At 43.6% G+C, this 19,992-nt stretch overlaps 1 protein-coding gene across 1 annotated transcript; it reads left to right on the plus strand.

Moving 5' to 3' along the window:
* Positions 1-6,607: 6,607 nt before the first annotated feature.
* On the plus strand, positions 6,608-13,051 carry LOC119329086 (calcium-dependent mitochondrial ATP-magnesium/phosphate carrier protein 2-like). The gene is made up of 4 exons (XM_037602068.1): positions 6,608-7,115; positions 11,551-12,336; positions 12,425-12,515; positions 12,596-13,051. Exons 1-4 carry the CDS (start codon positions 6,623-6,625, stop codon positions 12,786-12,788), a joined length of 1,563 nt encoding a protein of 520 aa, XP_037457965.1. The 5' UTR covers positions 6,608-6,622; the 3' UTR covers positions 12,789-13,051.
* The last annotated feature ends 6,941 nt before the right edge of the window (positions 13,052-19,992 follow it).

The following is a 19,992-nucleotide window of genomic DNA, read 5'->3' on the forward strand; positions in this document are numbered from 1 at the left end:
ATCAAAGACAAATGGTATATCTTTTGTAATAAATTAGTCGGAGGCCGAGAAAATTTTGAGAAATCCTTAATGAACCTCCTATAAAAACTGGCATGACAAAGGAAACTTCTTATACCTTTGATGTCCTTGGGACATGGCATCTTTTCAATAGCATCAACCTTGGCTTTATCAACTTCAATACCTCTTTCAGAAACTTTATGCCCCAAGACAATACCTTCATTAACCATAAAGTGGCACTTTTCCCAATTCAAGACAAGATTAGTTTCTTCACATCTCTGCAAAACTCGATCAAGGTTGCTCAAGCAATCATCAAAAGAAGATCCATAGACGGAAAAGTCGTCCATGAAAACCTCACAAATCTTTTCACAAAAGTCAGAGAATATAGCCATCATGCATCTTTGAAAGGTAGCAGGTGCATTAAATAAACCAAAAGGCATACGTCTATAAGCAAAAAGTACCAAAAGGGCATGTAAAAGTAGTCTTTGATTGATCTTTGGCTGACACAGGTATTTGAGAGAAACCAGAATAACCATCTAGAAAGCAAAAATGTGTATGTTTGGACAATCTTTCTAGCATTTGATCGATAAAAGGTAAGGGGTAATGATCCTTTTTAGTAGCCTTATTTAATTTGCAAAAATCAATTACCATCCTATAACCTATAATAATTCTTCGAGGAATCAATTCATCTTTATCATTAGGAACAACAGTAATACCTCCCTTCTTAGGGACACAATGGACAGGGCTTACCCACTGACTATTAGCAACGGGATAAATTATACCTGCCTCAAGGAGCTTTAGTATCTCCTTTCTTACCACTTCTTTCATTTTAGGATTAAGCCGGCGTTGATGATCACGAACTGGTTTAGCATCTTCTTCCAAATTAATTTTATGTTGACATAGAGTGGGACTAATGCCCTTAAGATCATCAAGAGTATACCCAATATCAGCGCGGTGCTTATTTAGAGTTTTCAATAATCTCTCTTCCTCATGCTCTGAAGGGTTAGCACTAATAATAACAGGATATATCTTTTTCTCACCAAGATAAGCATATTTAAGAGTATCAGGTAATGATTTAAGCTCAAACACGGGATCACCCTTGGGTGGAGGAGGATCACCTAGGATTTCAACAGGTAAATTGTTTTTCAGAATAGGTTCCTGTTTAAAGAATACTTCATCTAATTCCCTTCTTCCATTCATAAACATATCATTTTTATGGTCTAGCAAGTATTGTTCTAAAGGATCACTAGGAGGTACGGCAATAGAAGCAAGACCAATAATTTCATCCTTACTAGGTAATTCTTCTTCAGGCGTTGTCTACTAAATTTAGAAAAATTAAATTCATGAGTCATATCATCTAAACCAATAGTAACAACATCTCTTTTGCAATCTATGATAGCATTAACAGTATTTAAGAAGGGTCTACCAAATATAATGGGATAAAAGCTATCTTGTGGGGAACCAAGAACAAGAAAATCAGCAGGATATTTAGTTTTCCCACACAAGACTTCAACATCTCTAACAATTCCCATTGGTGAAATAGTATCTCTATTGGCAAGTTTAATTGTAACATCAATATCTTCTAACTCGACAGGTGCAATATCATGCATAATTTCTCTACAAAGGCTAATAGGTATTTCACTAGCACTGACACCCATATCACATAAGCCATGATAACAATGATCTCCTATTTTAACAGAAATAACAGGCATGCCTACCATAGGTCTAGGTTTATCTTTATCACGGGGTTTAGCAATTCTAGCAGTTTCATCACAGAAATAAATAACATGCCCATCTATATTATCAGACAAGAGATCTTTAACAATAGCAATATTAGGTTCAACTTTAACTTGCTCAGGAGGTGTATATATTTTAATATTGCTTTTATGAACCATAGTTGAAGCTTTAGCATGATCCTTTATCCTAACAGGGAAAGGTGGTTTCTCAACATAAGAAGTAGGAACAATATGATCATTATAAGTGATAGTATTTTCTTCAACTTTAATAGGTGCAGATACTTTTACTTCTATGGGAGGATGATATTTAAACCGCTTCTCCTTGGGGAGATCAACATAGGCAGCAAAAGATTCACAGAAAGAAGCTACTACCTCAGAGTCAAGTCCATATTTAGTGCTAAATTTACGAAAAATATCGGTATCCATAAAAGATTTAAGACAATCAAAACTAGGTGTCATACCTGACTCCTTACCATTGTCGAGGTCCCAATCTTCAGAGTTGTGTTTAATTCTTTCCAATAAATCCCATTTTAATTCAATAGTCTTCATCATAAAAGAGCCAGCACAAGAAGTATCAAGCATGGTGCGATTGTTACCAGAAAGCCGAGCATAAATTTTTTGAATAATCATTTCTCTTGAGAGCTCATGATTGGGGCATAAATATAACATTGATTTAAGCCTCCCCCAAGCTTGAGCGATGCTTTCTCCTTCGCGAGGCCAAAAATTATAAATATAATTGCGATCACGATGAACAAGATGCATAGGATAGAACTTCTGATGAAATTCCAATTTCAATTGTTTGTAATTCCAAGACCCCATATCATCACATAGCCTATACCCATGTCGATGCATCTCCCCTCAAAGATAAAGGGAAGACCTTCTTCTTAACAACATCTCCGGGTACACCTGCAAGCTTAAATAATCCACAAACTTCATCCACATATATCAGATGTTCATCAGGATGTTTTGTTCCATCTCCTAAAAAGGATTAGCTAGCAGTTTTTCTATCATACCCGAAGGAACTTCAAAGGAACCATTTTCATTTTCAGTAGGTTCAGTAGGTTGAGGTGCAACTCTTTGCTCTACTGGTCGGGGTGAAGATACCCCGAACAAGCCCCTCAGAGGATTACTTTCCATGGTAACAAGTGACAGTAGATTTCAGCACACTATATAAATTTTTCCTTACCAAATTTCACCTACCAAAGGCGCTTCACTCCCCGGCAACGGCGCCGGAAAAGAGTCTTGATGACCCACAAGTATAGGGGATCTATCGTAGTCCTTTCGATAAGTAAGAGTGTCGAACCCAACGAGGAGCAGAAGAAAATGATAAGCGGTTTCCAGCAAGGTATTCTCTGCAAGTACTGAAATAAGTGGTAACAGATAGTTTTGTGATAAGATAATTCGTAACGAGCAACAAGTAACAAAAGTAAATAAGGTGCAGCAAGGTGGCCCAATCCTTTTTGTAGCAAAGGACAAGCCTGGACAAACTCTTGTATGATGTAAAGCGCTCCCGAGGACACATGGGAATATCGTCAAGCTAGTTTTCATCACTTTCATATGATTCGCGTTCGGTACTTTGATAATTTGGTATGTGGGTGGACCGGTGCTTGGGTGCTGCCCTTACTTGGACAAGCATCCCACTTATGATTAACCTCTATTGCAAGCATCCGCAACTACAACAAAAGTATTAAGGTAAACCTAACCATAGCATGAGACATATGGATCCAAATCAACCCCTTACGAATCAGCTCATAAACTAGGATTTAAGCTTCTGTCATTCTAGCAACCCATCATCTACTTATTACTTCCCAATGCCTTCCTCTAGGCCCAAATAATGGTGAAGTGTCATGTAGTCGACATTCACATAACACCACTAGAGGAGAGACAACATACATCTCATCAAAATATTGAACGAATACCAAATTCACATGACTACTAATAGCAAGACTTCTCCCATGTCCTCGGGAACAAAAGTAACTACTCACAAAGCATAAACATGTTCATAATCAGAGGGGTATTAATATGCATATAGGATCTGAACATATGATCTTCCACCAATTGAACCAACTAGCATCAACTACAAGGAGTAATTAACACTACTAGCAACCTACTAGCACCAATCCCGGACTTGGAGACAAGAATTGGATACAAGAGATGAACTAGGATTTTGAGATGAGATGGTGCTGATGAAGATGTTGATGGAGATTGCCCTCTCCCGATGAGAGGAGCGTTGGTGATGACGATGGCGATGATTTCCCCCTCCGGGAGGGAGGTTTCCCCGACAGAACAGCTCCGCCAGAGTCCTAGATTGGTTCCGCCAAGGTTTCGCCTCATGGCGGCGGAGTTTCGTCTGAGAAGATGGCTTATGATTTTTTCCCATCGAAAGACTCCATATAGCAGAAGATGGCCACCGGAGGGCCACCAGGGGGCCCACGAGGTAGGGGGCATGCCCAGAGGGGTAGGGCGCGCCCCACCCTCGTGGGACAGGGTGTGGTCCCCTGGTGAAGTTCTTACTCTCAATATTTTTTATATATTCGAAAAACATCTTCCGTGAAGTTTCAGGACTTTTGGAGCTGTGCAGAATATGTCTTTAATATTTGCTTCTTTTCCAGCTCAGAATCCCAGCTGCCAGCATTCTCCCTCTTTATGTAAACCTTGTAAAATAAGAGAGAATAGGCATAAGTATTGTGACATAATGTGTAATAACAACCCATAATGCAATAAATATTGATATAAAAGCATGATGCAAAATGGACGTATCAGGCCCTTTCTACCATTGCGAATGTCACATAAAACCCCATCTTTCTATTGTCATTGAAGCACACATGATAGGCCCTCCGTGCAAAGGAGAAAGAGGTATGGACGGATGGATCCCCTTGTCTTATACCACGTGATGGAACAAAGGGATTTGTGTAGTCTCCATTAACCCGGACATCATATCAAATAGAGGTAGCACATCTCATCACTGTCGCGACCCAATAGGGAACAAAACCCAACTTCAATAGGATGCCCTCCAAGTAGCACCATTCCACCCAGTCATATGCCTTCATCATATCAAATTTTAGAGCAAAGTGTGGAGTTTTGATCCGTTGCTTGCGGATGTTCTGAAGTCACTCATATGCAATAAGCACGTTGTCAGTAATCAGCCGCCCGGGAACAAAAGCACTTTGTTGCTCTAACACTATCTCTGGCAAGAAAAGCTTGAGCCTGTTAGCAAGAACTTTAGATGCTATTTTGCAAATGACATTGCAAAGGCTAATTGGACGAAAATTTGTCAATGTTCCAGGACTACGGACTTTAGGAATTAGAACAATTATCGAATCACAAGAACCTTCAGGCATTTCAGCCCCTGTCAAGAAACCTCGCACGACGGAACAAACATCTGTTTGCAAATGATCCCAATGATTCTGGTAAAAGAGTGCCGGAAAGCCATCTGGACCTGGTGCCTTGGTCTGCCCCATTTGAAGGCAGAAGCTTTGGCCCTAAGGTTCGGATTATCTCTCGCACATAAGGCGGGTTGCAATCGCCTTGACATTAATCCTGACAATACAAAAGTCATTGATACCATAAAGAATGGAGGACGTTCAGCAGGAGCAGCGGCGACAATTTTTGATGATTGTTATTTTTAGCATATGGTTTTCCTCTCACTAGGTTTGAGCATTGTAATAGGGAAGCGAATAAGGTAGCTCATGAACTTGCCAGATTAGCTAGATTTTCTGAGACAAGGGGTTGGATTGAGGAGCCTTTAGTCGAAATTGTGCAACCTCTAATAGACGATGTAACCGTTATTTCTAATTAATAAAGGTGGTTATTTAAAAAAATGGATTTCACCAGAATTGGATAATTCCAATTTATTGAGTCAAAGGTCTTCGCAGAAAAAAGAATCTTAGGATTCAAATCCTCCAAAAGTTCTACGAATATCTTGTAATCCAAAGAAACCCCATATGCAAGGAAACATTCTTACACATACTCCGCCAGAGCCCTATAAGGTGTATTGATTTCCGTGCAAATCAACCATTTGAATGTTTGATCAAGACTATAGAATAAAATAACAACATCTGCAATACCTAATAGATAAAATATGAAACTACTTTTCTTGATGGATCCAATGATATGAATTTTGTATTGTAAATATTGATATATTTTTATAAAAGCTCAGTCAAACATGCACTCGTTATTGATCTATTGATCTACGTTATTCTTCATCTGCGGCGATTGCTGTTCTGGTGCGCTGGTCCTATGAGGCCTTAGCATGACGACTTCCCGACTGTCTACTACAACAAGTTGTGCCCGACTCTGATGATGGAGGGGCGATGACGGCGGCGCGCCTTAGTGCTTGTAGTCATCGCTAGGTGGTTTACGGATCTGGATGTAATTTTTTTATTATTTTTGGTGTTCGTTGTACTGCCATGATTGAAGATGAATAGATCGGAAGATTTCTCGCAAAAAAAAAACATGCACTCGTTTGACGTTTGGAAAAAACAAATACACCTTATACTCCATAAAGGAACGGAGGGAGTATATTGTACTACAGATTTTGATGATAATCTATAAATAACAAAGCGCATACGTAATATGCTTTTTTCAAACAAAGGATATGCCATTGGACTTTGGTGCAGGTTCTTGCACAGTGGAGGGTGCTCCAATTCGTAGGAGGACATGGGAAAGGTCCGCACGGGTAGCCCATACCCATCCAGCGACGCTCATACGGGTAGGGTACCCTACCCGTAGGGCTGAAACCCACACGTGCATTCCCTTCCCTTCTACCCCTCCTTCCCCTCCTTTCCCTCTCCCTTCGATTCCGACTCGATTCTATTCCATTCCCCAAACCAACCCACCACCACCACCTCCCCCTCCTCCCCCCATTCCGCCTCGCCGCCGCCGTCGCCATGCCCGGCGCGGCGGCCCACGCGGTGGAACCCCGCGGCACCGCCGCACCCCCTCCCCCCGTGGCCGCCGCGGCGACGGCTGCGGCGGCGGCGGCGCCAGCGGCGGCCGCAGGGGGGCCGTGCGAGCCGGTGCGCAAGGCGGGCCCCGTGACCATGGAGCACGTGCTGCTGGCGCTCCACGAGACGGAGGAGGAGCGGGAGGCGCGGATCCGGGACATGTTCGACTTCTTCGACACGTCCGGGAGGGGCCAGCTCGACTACGCGCAGATCGAGGCCGGCCTCGCCGCGCTGCAGGTCCCCGCCGAGTGCAAGTACGCGCGGGAGCTGCTCCGCGCCTGCGACCGCGACCGCGACGGCCGCGTGGGCTACGACGACTTCAGGCGCTACATGGACGACAAGGAGCTCGAGCTCTACCGCATCTTCCAGGCCATCGACGTCGAGCACAACGGCTGCATCCTCCCCGAGGAGCTCTGGGACGCCCTCGTCAAGGCTGGTATGTTGTAGCCTCACCCCCACCCCCCGCCTGTACAGCTACCGACCTCCTCAATACAATCGCCCCTGCTGTGTGGTCACACGCTGGTTGCAGTGGCATCTTAATTGTAAATTATGACGCGTTGTGCGAAATGCAGTCTCTGTAGCATATTTCTGCCTGGTTGTTGTTGGATGCTTGCAACAAGCAAATCAGTAGCCAACCCGTTGGAGTGTAGCCCTTTTTTACTTCTTGGGGATTTACTCTGTGAGCAGATGTATGTCACTGTTGTCATGTCTGGACATTAGAAGGGTCCTTTGCGATTGACTAGATAGTATAGATACTGGTGCCAATTATGTTCAATCACACTTTTAGTTGGTGTATGTCTGTTTTCACAGAATGGCGAGTCTCGGTAGGCCCTGAGGGCCAGAACTGGCCTTATTGTAATGTCTGAGCAGTGGAGAAACTGAGCTCTAGGAGGTACCTTGGCTATTTGGCAAAATACAAGATGATCGAGTAATACATTAAATTTGTTAAGCATGTAAGCTTATTATTTCTCGATGGAAATGTAATTTAACCTCTCAGATTAGGAACATCAATTTTAACCAGTGTGTTACCACTAGCAAATTGAGAGTACATAAAATGTCAACCTGACTTTAGAGTTTAGTTTGTATTAACATGACGAAATGCAGCTCAGCAATAATACCATAACCATCACGTAAGTGTTCATGTTGATGCACAGTTGGGGATGAACTTAATGCTGTTGTCTTGCTCCTGCAAAAAGATTTGTAGTGTACGAAACATGTTGTTTAAGTTAGGCACTTAGGTATCAATTTATATATCTTTCTTGTTGTAGGATACCTCGGTTTGTCAAGCTACTAAACAAAACTGGCCAGAACCCAAAATGCCCACTTGGGATATTGGATCCGTAAATCACTTAAGATGCAGTAAGCAAAAGGGCAATGTACCTGAGTGCTTAGCATTTGTTTGGTGCAAAATAAAATAAAAATATCACTCCAATAGCACCACTGAAGTTTTGAATTTTGAAGAAACTTTAGAACAGAATTGTACACTACTAATTCCATCAAAAAGCTGAACACCAACACGGCAACACATTTCATCTATAGATTAATTTGCAACGGTTCATAACATATGTAGCACATTCGATACATTTGAAGTCCAACCTATTTCTTTACCATACATGAGCACTGAAGGCTTACATTGCTTGTTGACTGCTAAGAATTGGCTGAATCTTTAGAGTTAGAAATACTATACCACTAGTATTTAATAGGCCCACTGTTTGGTCTATGATCAGTTGGCAAATTGTTTGTTCTCTGTTTTTCTGTCATATACCGTGCCATGCTGGAACATGTGTGTTTTGGACCTTGGAACTTCAATTTCACTGCACCTTATGTTGATTGAAGTGCTTTTTTTTGGGTCTGTGCCTTGCCTTGGTACCTAGTCGTGTTCTGTAGACTCAATTACATGGTGGTGTATTGTAGCTTTCCAGTAAAATAATTGTGCAGTGATGTATGACAGTGCAGGTCTTGTTAGCTTTCCTAATTACTCCCTCTGTTCCAAATTATATAAGATGTTTTAGATATTTCAATATGGACTATATGCGTACTGAAATGAGTGAACAAACACAGTAAAACGCGCCTATGTACATCCGATTCAGAAAAAAGTTAGAACATCTTTTAGGCCTCCTTTGGTTTAGAGGAATTTCATAGGAATTCTAGAGGATAGGATTCTTATAGGATTTTTTCCTTTAGAGCCCTTTGGTTCATAGGAATGGATTCCTATTCCTACATAGGATTGGTTCCTATCCTCCACATTTCATAGGAAAATAAAAAAGAGCCTAGACTCAATGGAAAAATTCCTTTGGTGTCAACCAAATAACATCTTGTTTCCTATTTCTACTCATAGGATTTGAGATACATGTTATCTCATTTCCTACAAGATTCCTATCCTATGATAATCCTATCCTATGAACCAAAAGAGGCCTTAATAGTGAAGGGAGGGAGTAACTAATATGAGCATATAACTTGCTGCATAATGTCAATAGCCATGAAGGCATCATGTTTTCTCATAGTTTGGCTGTTTTATGCTATAGAACACTGCTAAAATTTTGCCAATGCTTTCAAGTTCATCGTGGTTTACAGTTAAGTCGATTTCTTGTTCTAAACTTTTAACACTACTTTCTAAACGAGTTGAAATTGAACACATGAAAATAGCTGCTACAACTAATATTGATGGTTTATTTCCAACCACTCACATATTCAGTCACATGATATTCTACCAGATGTAGGTGTTGATAAGTCATAGTTTAGATCATTTAAATAATTGTGTGGCCCTAAATCCTCTCTTATCAAACAGTTCCACGTTACCACTAAAAATGACTATGAACACCTGATATTGTCATTTGGCATGCTCTCCTGCATTAAAGTGCATAATAATCCAGCACGAACGTATAGCTTATACTGGGTGTGCGTAATCGGCGTACCATCTCATGCTTCGACTAGATATACACTATTATAGTTTGGTTCTGCCCAATATGTGGAACATGTTTTTTTCCTGATTATGGGTATTCTTTAATTATGTGGTCATTCATTGGTATTGGAACAAACATGCATGCATGCAGCCTCAAATCCTATCCATTTCTTTAGACATCACGTTATTGCTGATGCCGAAAACTTGGACAGTTAATAACCGCTACCCTATCGTTTATTCACCTTGATCTTCACCTTGTCCAAGGGAGCAATCCTCTCCTGCTTGTTGGTGCAATTAGTACAACAGCCAACGCGGCTGCAGCTTAGCTAGGCAGTCCCAAGATTATATACCTTGTTACTAAACATTGCATGGCATAGGCAACTAAAATCAGATGTATCAAAAACACTCTCCAGGGAGGAATCCTATCCTGCTTGTTGGTGCAATTTCTACGGCAGCCAACACGGCTGCAGCTTAGCTAGGCAGTCCGAAGATTATATACCTCATTGCTAAACAGTGCATGACATAGGCAACTAAAACCAGATGCGTCAAAAACACTGATACGTGGCTGGAACATCGTATCCGTATCGACATGTTGGATACGTACCAGCCGAGTATCCCCCGATATAGCATTAAAGCAATCAATTTTAATTCCCGATACTTGTGGGATACTTACAGAATATGTTGTAGGTACCTCCAGCCCATCATCATCCCATTAAGGGCAGCATGACCCTAGTTATCCCGACCCGATGCCCCCTTCTGTCCATTCCCCCTGATCCAATCTTTCTCCTAGGTCCCGATATAGACAACGTGGCCACAGTTGCGCCACCAGATGCAGCCGCCGGCGGCAAGGCAGTGGTTGGCTCAGGGGTCCTGCATTAGCAGCTCGCCGGCAGCAAAGCTTGCTTCACTCTCTCCTCTTTCTCCCTATCCCTCCCTGTTGGCGGCTACCTCCTGGAGCATGCAAACAGCTCGCCGGCAGCAGCTCGAGCAGGTGGTGGGCTAGAGCCCCACTATTTATCACTATTTTTTAAAATAGTCAGACGTATCCTTGTATTGGTGCTTTTCGGAAATGCCGCATTCCTGTATCCATATTGTTGCAAATTAGCTCACTTAACTAGAGCAATGTACAGCCTAGGAAGCGTGCTCAGACGTTGGGCGTTGCCTAATTCGAAAATATGGTGAAGCGTCATATTCTTTATCTGACTGCTAGCATGGTGTTCTGTAGAGATACATGCGAGTTAGCCAATGAATTTCCTAAGTGAATTCCTTGATACTGAAATGAAATGACGAAATACAGCTTAGGTAGACTATTATAGTTACGAGCTATACTTGGCATGGATGTCTTTGCAGGAAAAAATGCCTCCCGATATGCTAGAGAAATAGGTTAAAATGGTTATATTGGCTAGCTGCTAGCTATATATGCCTTGGTCATTTGACGTGGGATTTTTGTATATATTGAAGGTTATGTTAAGCTGGTTTTGTTTTCCATTAAGTTAGAGAGCAACTTATATTTGATTGATAGTTCTTCATTCAGACTGTATCACCAAAGAACTAGCTATGGACAGGGGTGCGTGGAAGCTTGCTATCCATGTGCCAGAACCATGAGTTGGTCGCGAGATCTTATGGGTTTCACCTCTAGCCTACCCCAACTTGTTTGGGACTAAAGGCTTTGTTGTTCCGATATCAACTAAGACTAACTAGTGTCTCCTCTGTAGTGTCTCGGTTAAATTCAAATTGACTCCTGCATAGTGTCAAGCTTGTAGGAAATTTACATATCTTATTCTTGAACCTCATTGCTATCTTATTAGGTTACCAATCTTCTGCCCCCAAAAAAGTGTGGGCTCTGTCTATATATTATGAAGCGCTAACATAGTTTGCTTGGATCTCCTTGAACTCTGGTTATTTAGGGCTTTCATCTTTTTTGCATCCATAATATAACTTACAAGCGATGTCAGTTTGTTGTTTGCAGGTATAGAGATTGATGATGAGGAGCTTGCACGATTTGTTGAGCATGTGGACAAGGACAACAATGGAATTATTACTTTTGAAGAATGGAGGGATTTTCTTATGCTTTATCCCAATGAAGCAACAATCGAGAACATTTATCATCACTGGGAAAGAGTTTGCCTTGTAGATATAGGTGAACAGGCTGCTATACCAGAAGGCTTAAGTAAGCATGTCAGCGCAAGCAAATATCTGATAGCAGGAGGCATTGCTGGCGCAGCATCTCGTACTGCAACGGCACCTCTTGATCGTCTTAAAGTGATCATGCAAGTGCAAACAACACGTACTACCGTCACACATGCAGTTAAGGATATATTTATCCGGGGTGGTCTATTGGGATTTTTTAGAGGTAACGGTTTGAATGTTGTAAAAGTTGCTCCAGAAAGTGCAATAAGGTTTTATGCGTACGAGACATTGAAAGAGTATATTATGAACAGCAAAGGAGAAAATAAGAGTGCAGTTGGTGCTTCTGAACGCCTTGTTGCTGGTGGTTTGGCTGGTGCAATAGCACAAACAGCAATTTATCCCATAGATTTAGTAAAGACAAGGCTGCAGACTTTCTCTTGCGAGAGTGGTAAAGTTCCTAGTCTTGGTACATTATCAAGGGATATATTGAAGCATGAAGGGCCTCGAGCATTCTATAGAGGTCTTGTTCCATCTTTGCTTGGTATTGTCCCTTACGCTGGAATTGATCTTGCTGTATACGAGACTTTGAAAGATGCCTCCAGGACATATATCATAAAGGACACCGGTAAGCTCTTGCTTATAATTTGTTGGCATTTCCAACCTTTTTCTTTCCAATTTATTTTCCTTGATTCTTGGTTATTATAATAATGTAGAACCTGGTCCTCTAGTACAATTGGGTTGTGGCACTGTCTCTGGAGCTCTGGGAGCAACATGTGTTTACCCTTTACAGGTTATTAGAACAAGGTAAGAATTCAGAATTGTGAAACTGTATATATATACATAAAAGTCTATGTCTATCTCAACTGTATTTGAAATATTTGTAGACTGCAAGCTCAACAAGCCAATTCAGAGGCTGCATATAAAGGAATGTCTGATGTGTTCTGGAGAACCCTACGGCACGAAGGCGTTTCTGGATTCTACAAAGGAATCCTACCGAATCTCCTTAAAGTGGTGCCTGCTGCAAGTATTACCTATCTAGTTTATGAGGCGATGAAGAAAAATCTGTCTCTTGATTAAATTCTGGAATTGTTTTGCAAATCGGCCATTATTATTGGCATGGCTGACTGTAGAGATAATGACGACACATGAATTTACTGGTTAAAGAGCTCCTTTTTTTGACGCGAAAGATGGTGCCTTCAGGATAGAACTGAAAGCTATTGCTATCCTACTTGTTAAATGAAAACAAAGAGATTATCATGAGATCATCAAGGCTGTCACACTGGCATACTGGTAACGGTTCCTTCTTGTCAAGTTGTATTGCAGCTATCAGTTATACTTCATAGGCCCCTTTTGTCTTCTCATGACAGCTCCTGTGCATACACAACTACCTACTGCTGCACACATTTGACAATTAGTAACAGTACTGAAGTACTTGGGATGTTGTGATCCATAGCTCATTTCTTGGCAACTAATCATAATAAAGTATTTAGGAGTTTCTTAAGCTGATAATGAACAATCAAAAAGCTTGTAATTGATGGCCACTTTCAATCTTGGTACTTAGATTATGTGTACATTTTCTTTTGTCATGTACAGAGCACCAGGGAATATTGTTAGCAGCCATTGTGCACAGTTTGATAATGTGAATGTGAAGAACGACATGCCATGATTCTGTTAGAAGTGGCATGGACTCTTAAATAACAAGTTTGGCATACATGACACATATATTGTCATCTAGCACAGCTGAATACATGGTTCCATGAATAGATCACGATAATGACTAAACAGTTAAAGGACTATTTCTTTACGAATACTGTAGGTTTTGTACTCACAGTTTCACAAATTTCCACTGTGTCCTATGTCCTTACCTCGCCCGGTGACCTTCATCCCATTGTCAGCACTCAGCAGGCTTTGGCTTTGTATAAGGGTTTTGTGAAACCCTATGACCATATAAGTGCTTCTCCCTCTGTCCCATATGAATTGTCGCTCAAACAGATGCATCTATACTACATCTGTTTGAGCGACAATTAATACAAGAAACCTGGGGTTATTTTTGACCACAAAATCAAGTTTCATGTAATTAAATTAATATATTAACTAGTTAAGTTGTAGTATCGCATTTGTATACAAAGAAATATTGTGCCTGTATAAGATGGTTACTTAAAGAGCAAACAGACCATCTCCCATGGAGAGCAATGCTAATGGCCAAAATCAGAATGAATTTGTATCAGTATTAACTATTAAGTTCAAAATTGAATATTCTGTGGGATTGCTTGAAACGGCGCAAGAGAAGCGGAGGAAAGCCTCTGTAAATTGATGAAATGAAGTGATGGAAGTACCATTACTGGTCTGAAGACGTTAGCTAGCATAGGCTCAAGAATTCAGTCTTAACCCTGAGGTTTTGCTGTTCCATATCGTGTCCTTGAAAGGTTTATGCTTACAAAATTTTCATTTTATATAATTGTGTGTTATAATGGAAGAGGAAGAATGTAGAACTGGTTTACACCCTGACACTAGTTTGCGCAGTGCTAGACTTCAAAGTGAATAGGATAAAGATGGCCACCTACTTATAATTTATTTTGTACACGCACTGGATTTCTATATTCAGGACTCGGCACTACTCAAGTACCGAGTCTGTTTAGAGTGGGGAGTCTCAATTATTACTCAGTGTCCCGTATAATTTTTGCGCCTTAAAATCAAGCTGATTGTCTTCCCCGCACACAAAAGAAAGGAGGCTCTGGAGGAAAAGAAAAGAGGATATAAGGATATAGTTGTAGGAGCCTAATACCTCCCTTGTCTCTACATGAGCTGTAGATAGGAGCAGACATCTTAGAGAGAGCCATGGTGTGTTTCAGTAATATGGCGCGTTCTTGTCTACAAACAGCTCCTTAGCAGTAGTGAAGTATTCAGCAGCACCATCAGTCACTCTCATCATCTGTAGGAAATCTGGCCATTTGCATAAATCTTTGCACTGCACTTTTTTGGTGTTATTTTTTTCTTTGCCGCTTGATTTGTTTTTGCATTCCAAAAAAAGGTGTGGTGTTTTTGGTTCTTTTTTCTGCCTGACATAGCACCGTGGTCATTTCATGTCCAAATGATCTATTTTACTCCGTTTATTACTTGGATCTCTTTGAGCTGGACTTTTATCACGCCACTTTAACTAGCTACCAAACTGGGTGAATCATTCGGTTAATTGAACCCGCAACTCATTTGTTGATACAAGCAGCTTGATTTGGATAAATTCTCTTCCATCATTTTTTTTTGCGGGTGAATTCTCTTTATCACTTGAGCTTTATGATTCGTTTGCTTTGCATTGCACTTTCAGTTAAATGGCACCATTGGCATCGAGTTAGCTGTTAATTGTGAATTCATGAAGGTTTGTTTGCCCCCAGTCTAGTGGTGAGTTTTGTTGGTCAAAATTGTAACACACAGGAAAAAAAATATCTTTATACAATTTACAAATCCTTATTCTCCTAAACTCAGACCAGAGCTGTGGTCTGTACTGACCGCAAAATTACCTAGTAGAAATGGCTGCTGATTATGCATGCGTGTATTTTTCCTTTGCTAGCCAAATATCAATGTCTATTATATGTAATATTCTGTTTCTGCCTACGCTGCCGATTCGGCTTCCTTAGGCCCCGATTGGATTGTCGGTTGCCTCCCAAATACACCTTCGTAATCGATACAGACCTCCAGCCGTCGTTTCTATTCCAGACGGAAAACATACTACGGCTGGTAATTTAAACCTGTAAATTAAATCCGGGTGTATAAACTTACATCGAATCCAAGCGGGGCCTTATGGTAAACCCTAGTACGTACATATGCATGCATCATCCACGCAAGTGACCTGGGAGGCTGGGAGGGAGGCTTGAGTGATGTAATGAGGGTGAAATATCCGGAAATGCTTAGCAAAAGTTTCCTTCGAGGTGTTTACATAGTACTCCCTCCGGTCCTTTTATTCCGCGAATTAGATTTGTGTCAAGTCAAACATTGTGAAGTCCTTTTTACTTCATGAATTAGATTTGTGTCAAGTTAAACATTGTAAAGTTTGACCAAGCTTATATTAAAAGATATCAACATCTACAAAATCAAATATATATACTATGAAGCTATATTTTATAATGAATCTAACAATATTGGTTTGGCATTGTGAGTGTTAACCTTTTCAATAAGTTTGGTCAAAATAGAGATTCTTTGACTTTGGACAAAACTTATATGCAGACTAAAAAAGACATGGGGGAGTAGGTATTTCCGTGTTGTTGTTCTAGTTCAGAGTATGTGCATTCATACAAACGGGTTATTCTGAGGAGGTGTTTGGTTCAGGAAGGGTAGCGCAAACGTAATCGTAATGAGGACACACCGGCACCGTAAACGAAATGAGAAAAAAGGGATAACGTGTTTGGTTCAGCTCTAAAATAGACTGTAAGAGCAACCCAACGGAGCGACACAAACGGACGCACGTTTTGTCCGTTTTTTATCCATTTAGGTCAGCCAGACGAACGTGCGCGTTTGCATTTTAATATGGGTCGACTTGACCGCACAACGGGGAGGCCGACCCAAATGTATCGCCGTGGAAAAATAATAATAAATTGCACAAAATAAACATAATTAAACATAAAGTAGCCGATCAAACGCCGGTCAAAGTCCACCTAAATCTAATAAACATTAAATAAAGTCGCCGGTCAAACGCTGGCCAAGGTCCACCTAAATCTAATAAACATTAAATAAAACATTAAAAAAGTCTGCGCCAGTCCACCTAAATCTAATAAACATTAAATAAAACATTAAAAAAAGTCTGCGCCCGCCTGCCGCCGCCCGGCACGTTGCCCTAGACGTCGTTGGCCTTGCTCTTGCCCATGCCGTCGACGCCGTCGTCGTCGGTGAGGTCGATGGAGACCGGAGCAGGGCCAGCCCACCTGAACGCCGTTTGGTACGCTGTCAAGGCAGCCTCCTCCGGCGTCTGCTGGGGCAGCAGCATTGCGGCAAGCCGCGCGCTCCTCCTCCTCCTCGAGCCGGAGCGCCTCCGCGTCGCGTTGGAGCATGGCGTCGTAGCGCATCTGCTCCTCGCCGTCGGCCTGCTCCTGGCGGAGCCAGTGCTCCTTCCATCGCTCGAGGTGGGCCGCCTCCTCCTCCGGCGTTGCGGTGAAGTGGACGGGAGGCGCGCTCACCCGCTCACGGTACTGGCCCGTCCACGAGTAGGCCTCCTTCGGCCAAGTGGGTGGAGGCGGGGAGCGCTTACGTGTCGGCTCCGGGTGGCGGTGGCGGCACGAAGAGCAGGGTGTGGACAGAGTCCCCCGCTGCCGACAGGGCAAGGGCTTGCTCCAGCCCATCCCAGTGCGCATCCTCCTCGAGGCGGCTAGCCTCCAGCGCGTGCTGCAGGGCCTCCTCGAGGGCGGCTTGGTACTCCGCCTCCGCCTCCATGTCCTCCGGCTCTACTTGCGGGGGCGGCAGTGGGAACGGCGGCGGGACGGCGTCGACACCCGAGCGCCGTTGCTCCTCGTGTTCGAGGGCGAACCACGCCTCCCAGTTGGGGGAGTCGGCGGCGTACTCTGGCAGCCGACGCTGCTTCGGCGTGAGCTGCCCGCGGCGCCTGCGCACCTCGTCGTCGTGTGCCCCTTGGGTACAAGGAACCGCTGGCACCGGGATCCGCTGCGGATCCAGATGCCAACGGTGCGACAGCGTGACATCGGGGTACGGCAATGGCTGCCTATACTCCCAGTGCCACCGCGCTTGGTGCACCGGGATGTGCAGGCGCCGGCGACCAGGGCGGAAACGCGTCGCCGTCGGAGGAGGGGGATGGGAGCATGGGAGGACGAGGCGCCGGGGGTTCCGTTGCCCTTGCCCTTGCTGCTGCCGAAGAGGCCCATGGCTAGGGTTCGCGGTCGCCGGCGAGGAAGCGAAGGGAGTGGTGGGGGGTCAGATGTGGACGGGAGAAGTGGATGAGGCCGACCCCGCCGCACGAGTGGTTAAAAAAGGACGCTTTCACTAGCTGACGCGTGAGCCCGCTGTCGGCGGTCGTCATAAATAAGACGACCGGTGGCGGTTGGGTGGCCGTCAGGTGGGGACGCGGCGAACGGCGAGGAGACGCGCGGCGCGTCCGCGCTGACGCATTCCAGGCGCAATTTTGGGCCGGAAATGGGTCGGCGCGGACGCCAGGCGGACACGATTTGAGTTTGGGTCGGCGCGTTGGGCCTCCACTTTTGTCCGCGCCGACCCAAACGGACGCGGGCAGACGAAATGGGTCGCCCCATTGCAGTTGCTCTAATCAATTACAGTGTGTATGCCTTGTATATGCAGTATACAAATAAACCACCGTATCAGCTTCAGATCTGCAGTAGCTCCAGGAAACGAACTGAAAATTCGAAAATAAAATAAAAGAAGAAATCAATGGGCACAAGAACACGAAGTGCATCTGCCTCACATCGGCGGATCCCCGCCACAGTTGTGGAACTGATTTCTCTAAGAAAAGCTAGTCGCTGAACTGATAGTACTAGATGCATATTAGACCCATTTTATTATTAGTAGTAGGATATATCCTCCAGACATGGCGGGGACTGATATGGAACAGAAGACAGGTGTGGTGTCGATCGTGCCCGTTGTTTACCAGTCCACGTAAAGCCCGATGCTGTGAATGCATCACTGTCAGCGGCGCGGCCTCACAGTTGCCGAAAGAAGCCTCTTGGAAAGATAGACTAGGATGCCAAGGGAGCTGACGGCAGCTGAGTGGTCGATGTTTTCGTTGTCCCCGCTAAGCTGGTCGGCTCTTCTAGAAGCCCTCGTGCTCGAAAGCTACGCCCTGCCAAAGCAGAGACGATCAAGATGGCGGGGCAGAGGTGGTAAAGGAGCAGGAAACAGGTGACAAGTTTCGTCCTCCGTTGTGTAGCCGTGTGCTGCCTCCCTTGCACTCGTTGTCCACCAGCATCACCAGCACTTGCCGAACAGCATTCCGCCACTGTTTCTTGACTGGCTGCGGTGCAGCCAAGGTGGTGACTGCATTACGGTGGATGGAGATGAGGCGAGCTTCACCCCTTCACCCGGTCACGCATGCTAGTCGAAGACTGGTCTGCCATGTCCGGATTAATAATCGGCACCGCAGGCAGCTTCGGTACGAACGGTACAAGCCGCCCCAAACCAGAAGGCATTTTTAGGTGTGCGTTGTGCGTGCTTCCTCTGCAAGGAAAAAAGGCGTAGAGTATTTGGCTGGACTGTTGACCGAAACCAATGTTTGATCCTAACCAGGGCCGCCAGATATGGGAATTTGGCATTTCCAGGCAGAACAGGCAGCGTGTTTTTGCCGTTAAGGCATAGACAGACTAGTAAACACGTAAAGCACGCTCGCGCGCAGCTATTTAGATCAGACAAAGCGTATGGTCAGTCAGGTAAAGAACAGGTGTTCTCTTGTTATGCCTAACACGTTTGACAGTTCGCGTGCTTGGCCATTCAGGTACGAACTGTACGGGTCGTACGGCTGTGCGTCTGTTCTCTTAGTTATACCGAACACGTTGTCTCATCCACTGTGATGTACAGTACGTGTTAGGAAGCTTACCAAAATATCTGGTCAGTGACAAGATTCATCAACTACAATGTGCGTGGGCACATTGGTAAAGGGACCTTAGGCACGGCGGGAGACTTAGGGCTCTATTTGCAACTTCCTACAAAAAATTTATTAGGAACACTTTGGAAAGTTTGCTTCATCTCCTTGCAAGTTTCTTAATAAATTTTTTTAACACATTACAATCGAAGTCGCTCACATACACGCGCATACACTCACCCATATAAATGCACATACGCACACCCTACCTCTACAAGCATCTTCGAGATACTAAGCTGGCATAGCATCTTGAGATTTTATGAAGTCACCACGGGCATCTCACAGCGACGGGAACGTCTCCTCCCACTGAACGAACATCATAGGAAGTCTGAAATAAATTCAGAAATAATGCGAGCACCATTGTCAAGTTTAGAACTTAAACTTTGGTGGGCAGGGGGTACAAATCTACCTCTAAATGAGAAGGGGGGAAGGACCCAATCCGTCCGCTCAATGTACCGGCCGAGTAGTCCCATTTTCAACCAAGCCAAAATGGCCAAATTGCCCATAAACATGTGGAACCATAACTGAGATAAGCAGAAATTGGAGATATGCAATCTAAATTGCGGATAAAATATGAAGTACTTGATTAACATAGTGGGTTCCAATGATGCATAGTACATGAGGTCTCGACGACTTTCATGTCTATGGAAACGAGTAGCAAACACTAAAACTCAATCAAACAAAACACTAACC

This window comes from Triticum dicoccoides, chromosome 7A (genome assembly GCF_002162155.2).
Source record: "Triticum dicoccoides isolate Atlit2015 ecotype Zavitan chromosome 7A, WEW_v2.0, whole genome shotgun sequence".
NCBI lineage: Eukaryota > Viridiplantae > Streptophyta > Magnoliopsida > Poales > Poaceae > Triticum > Triticum dicoccoides.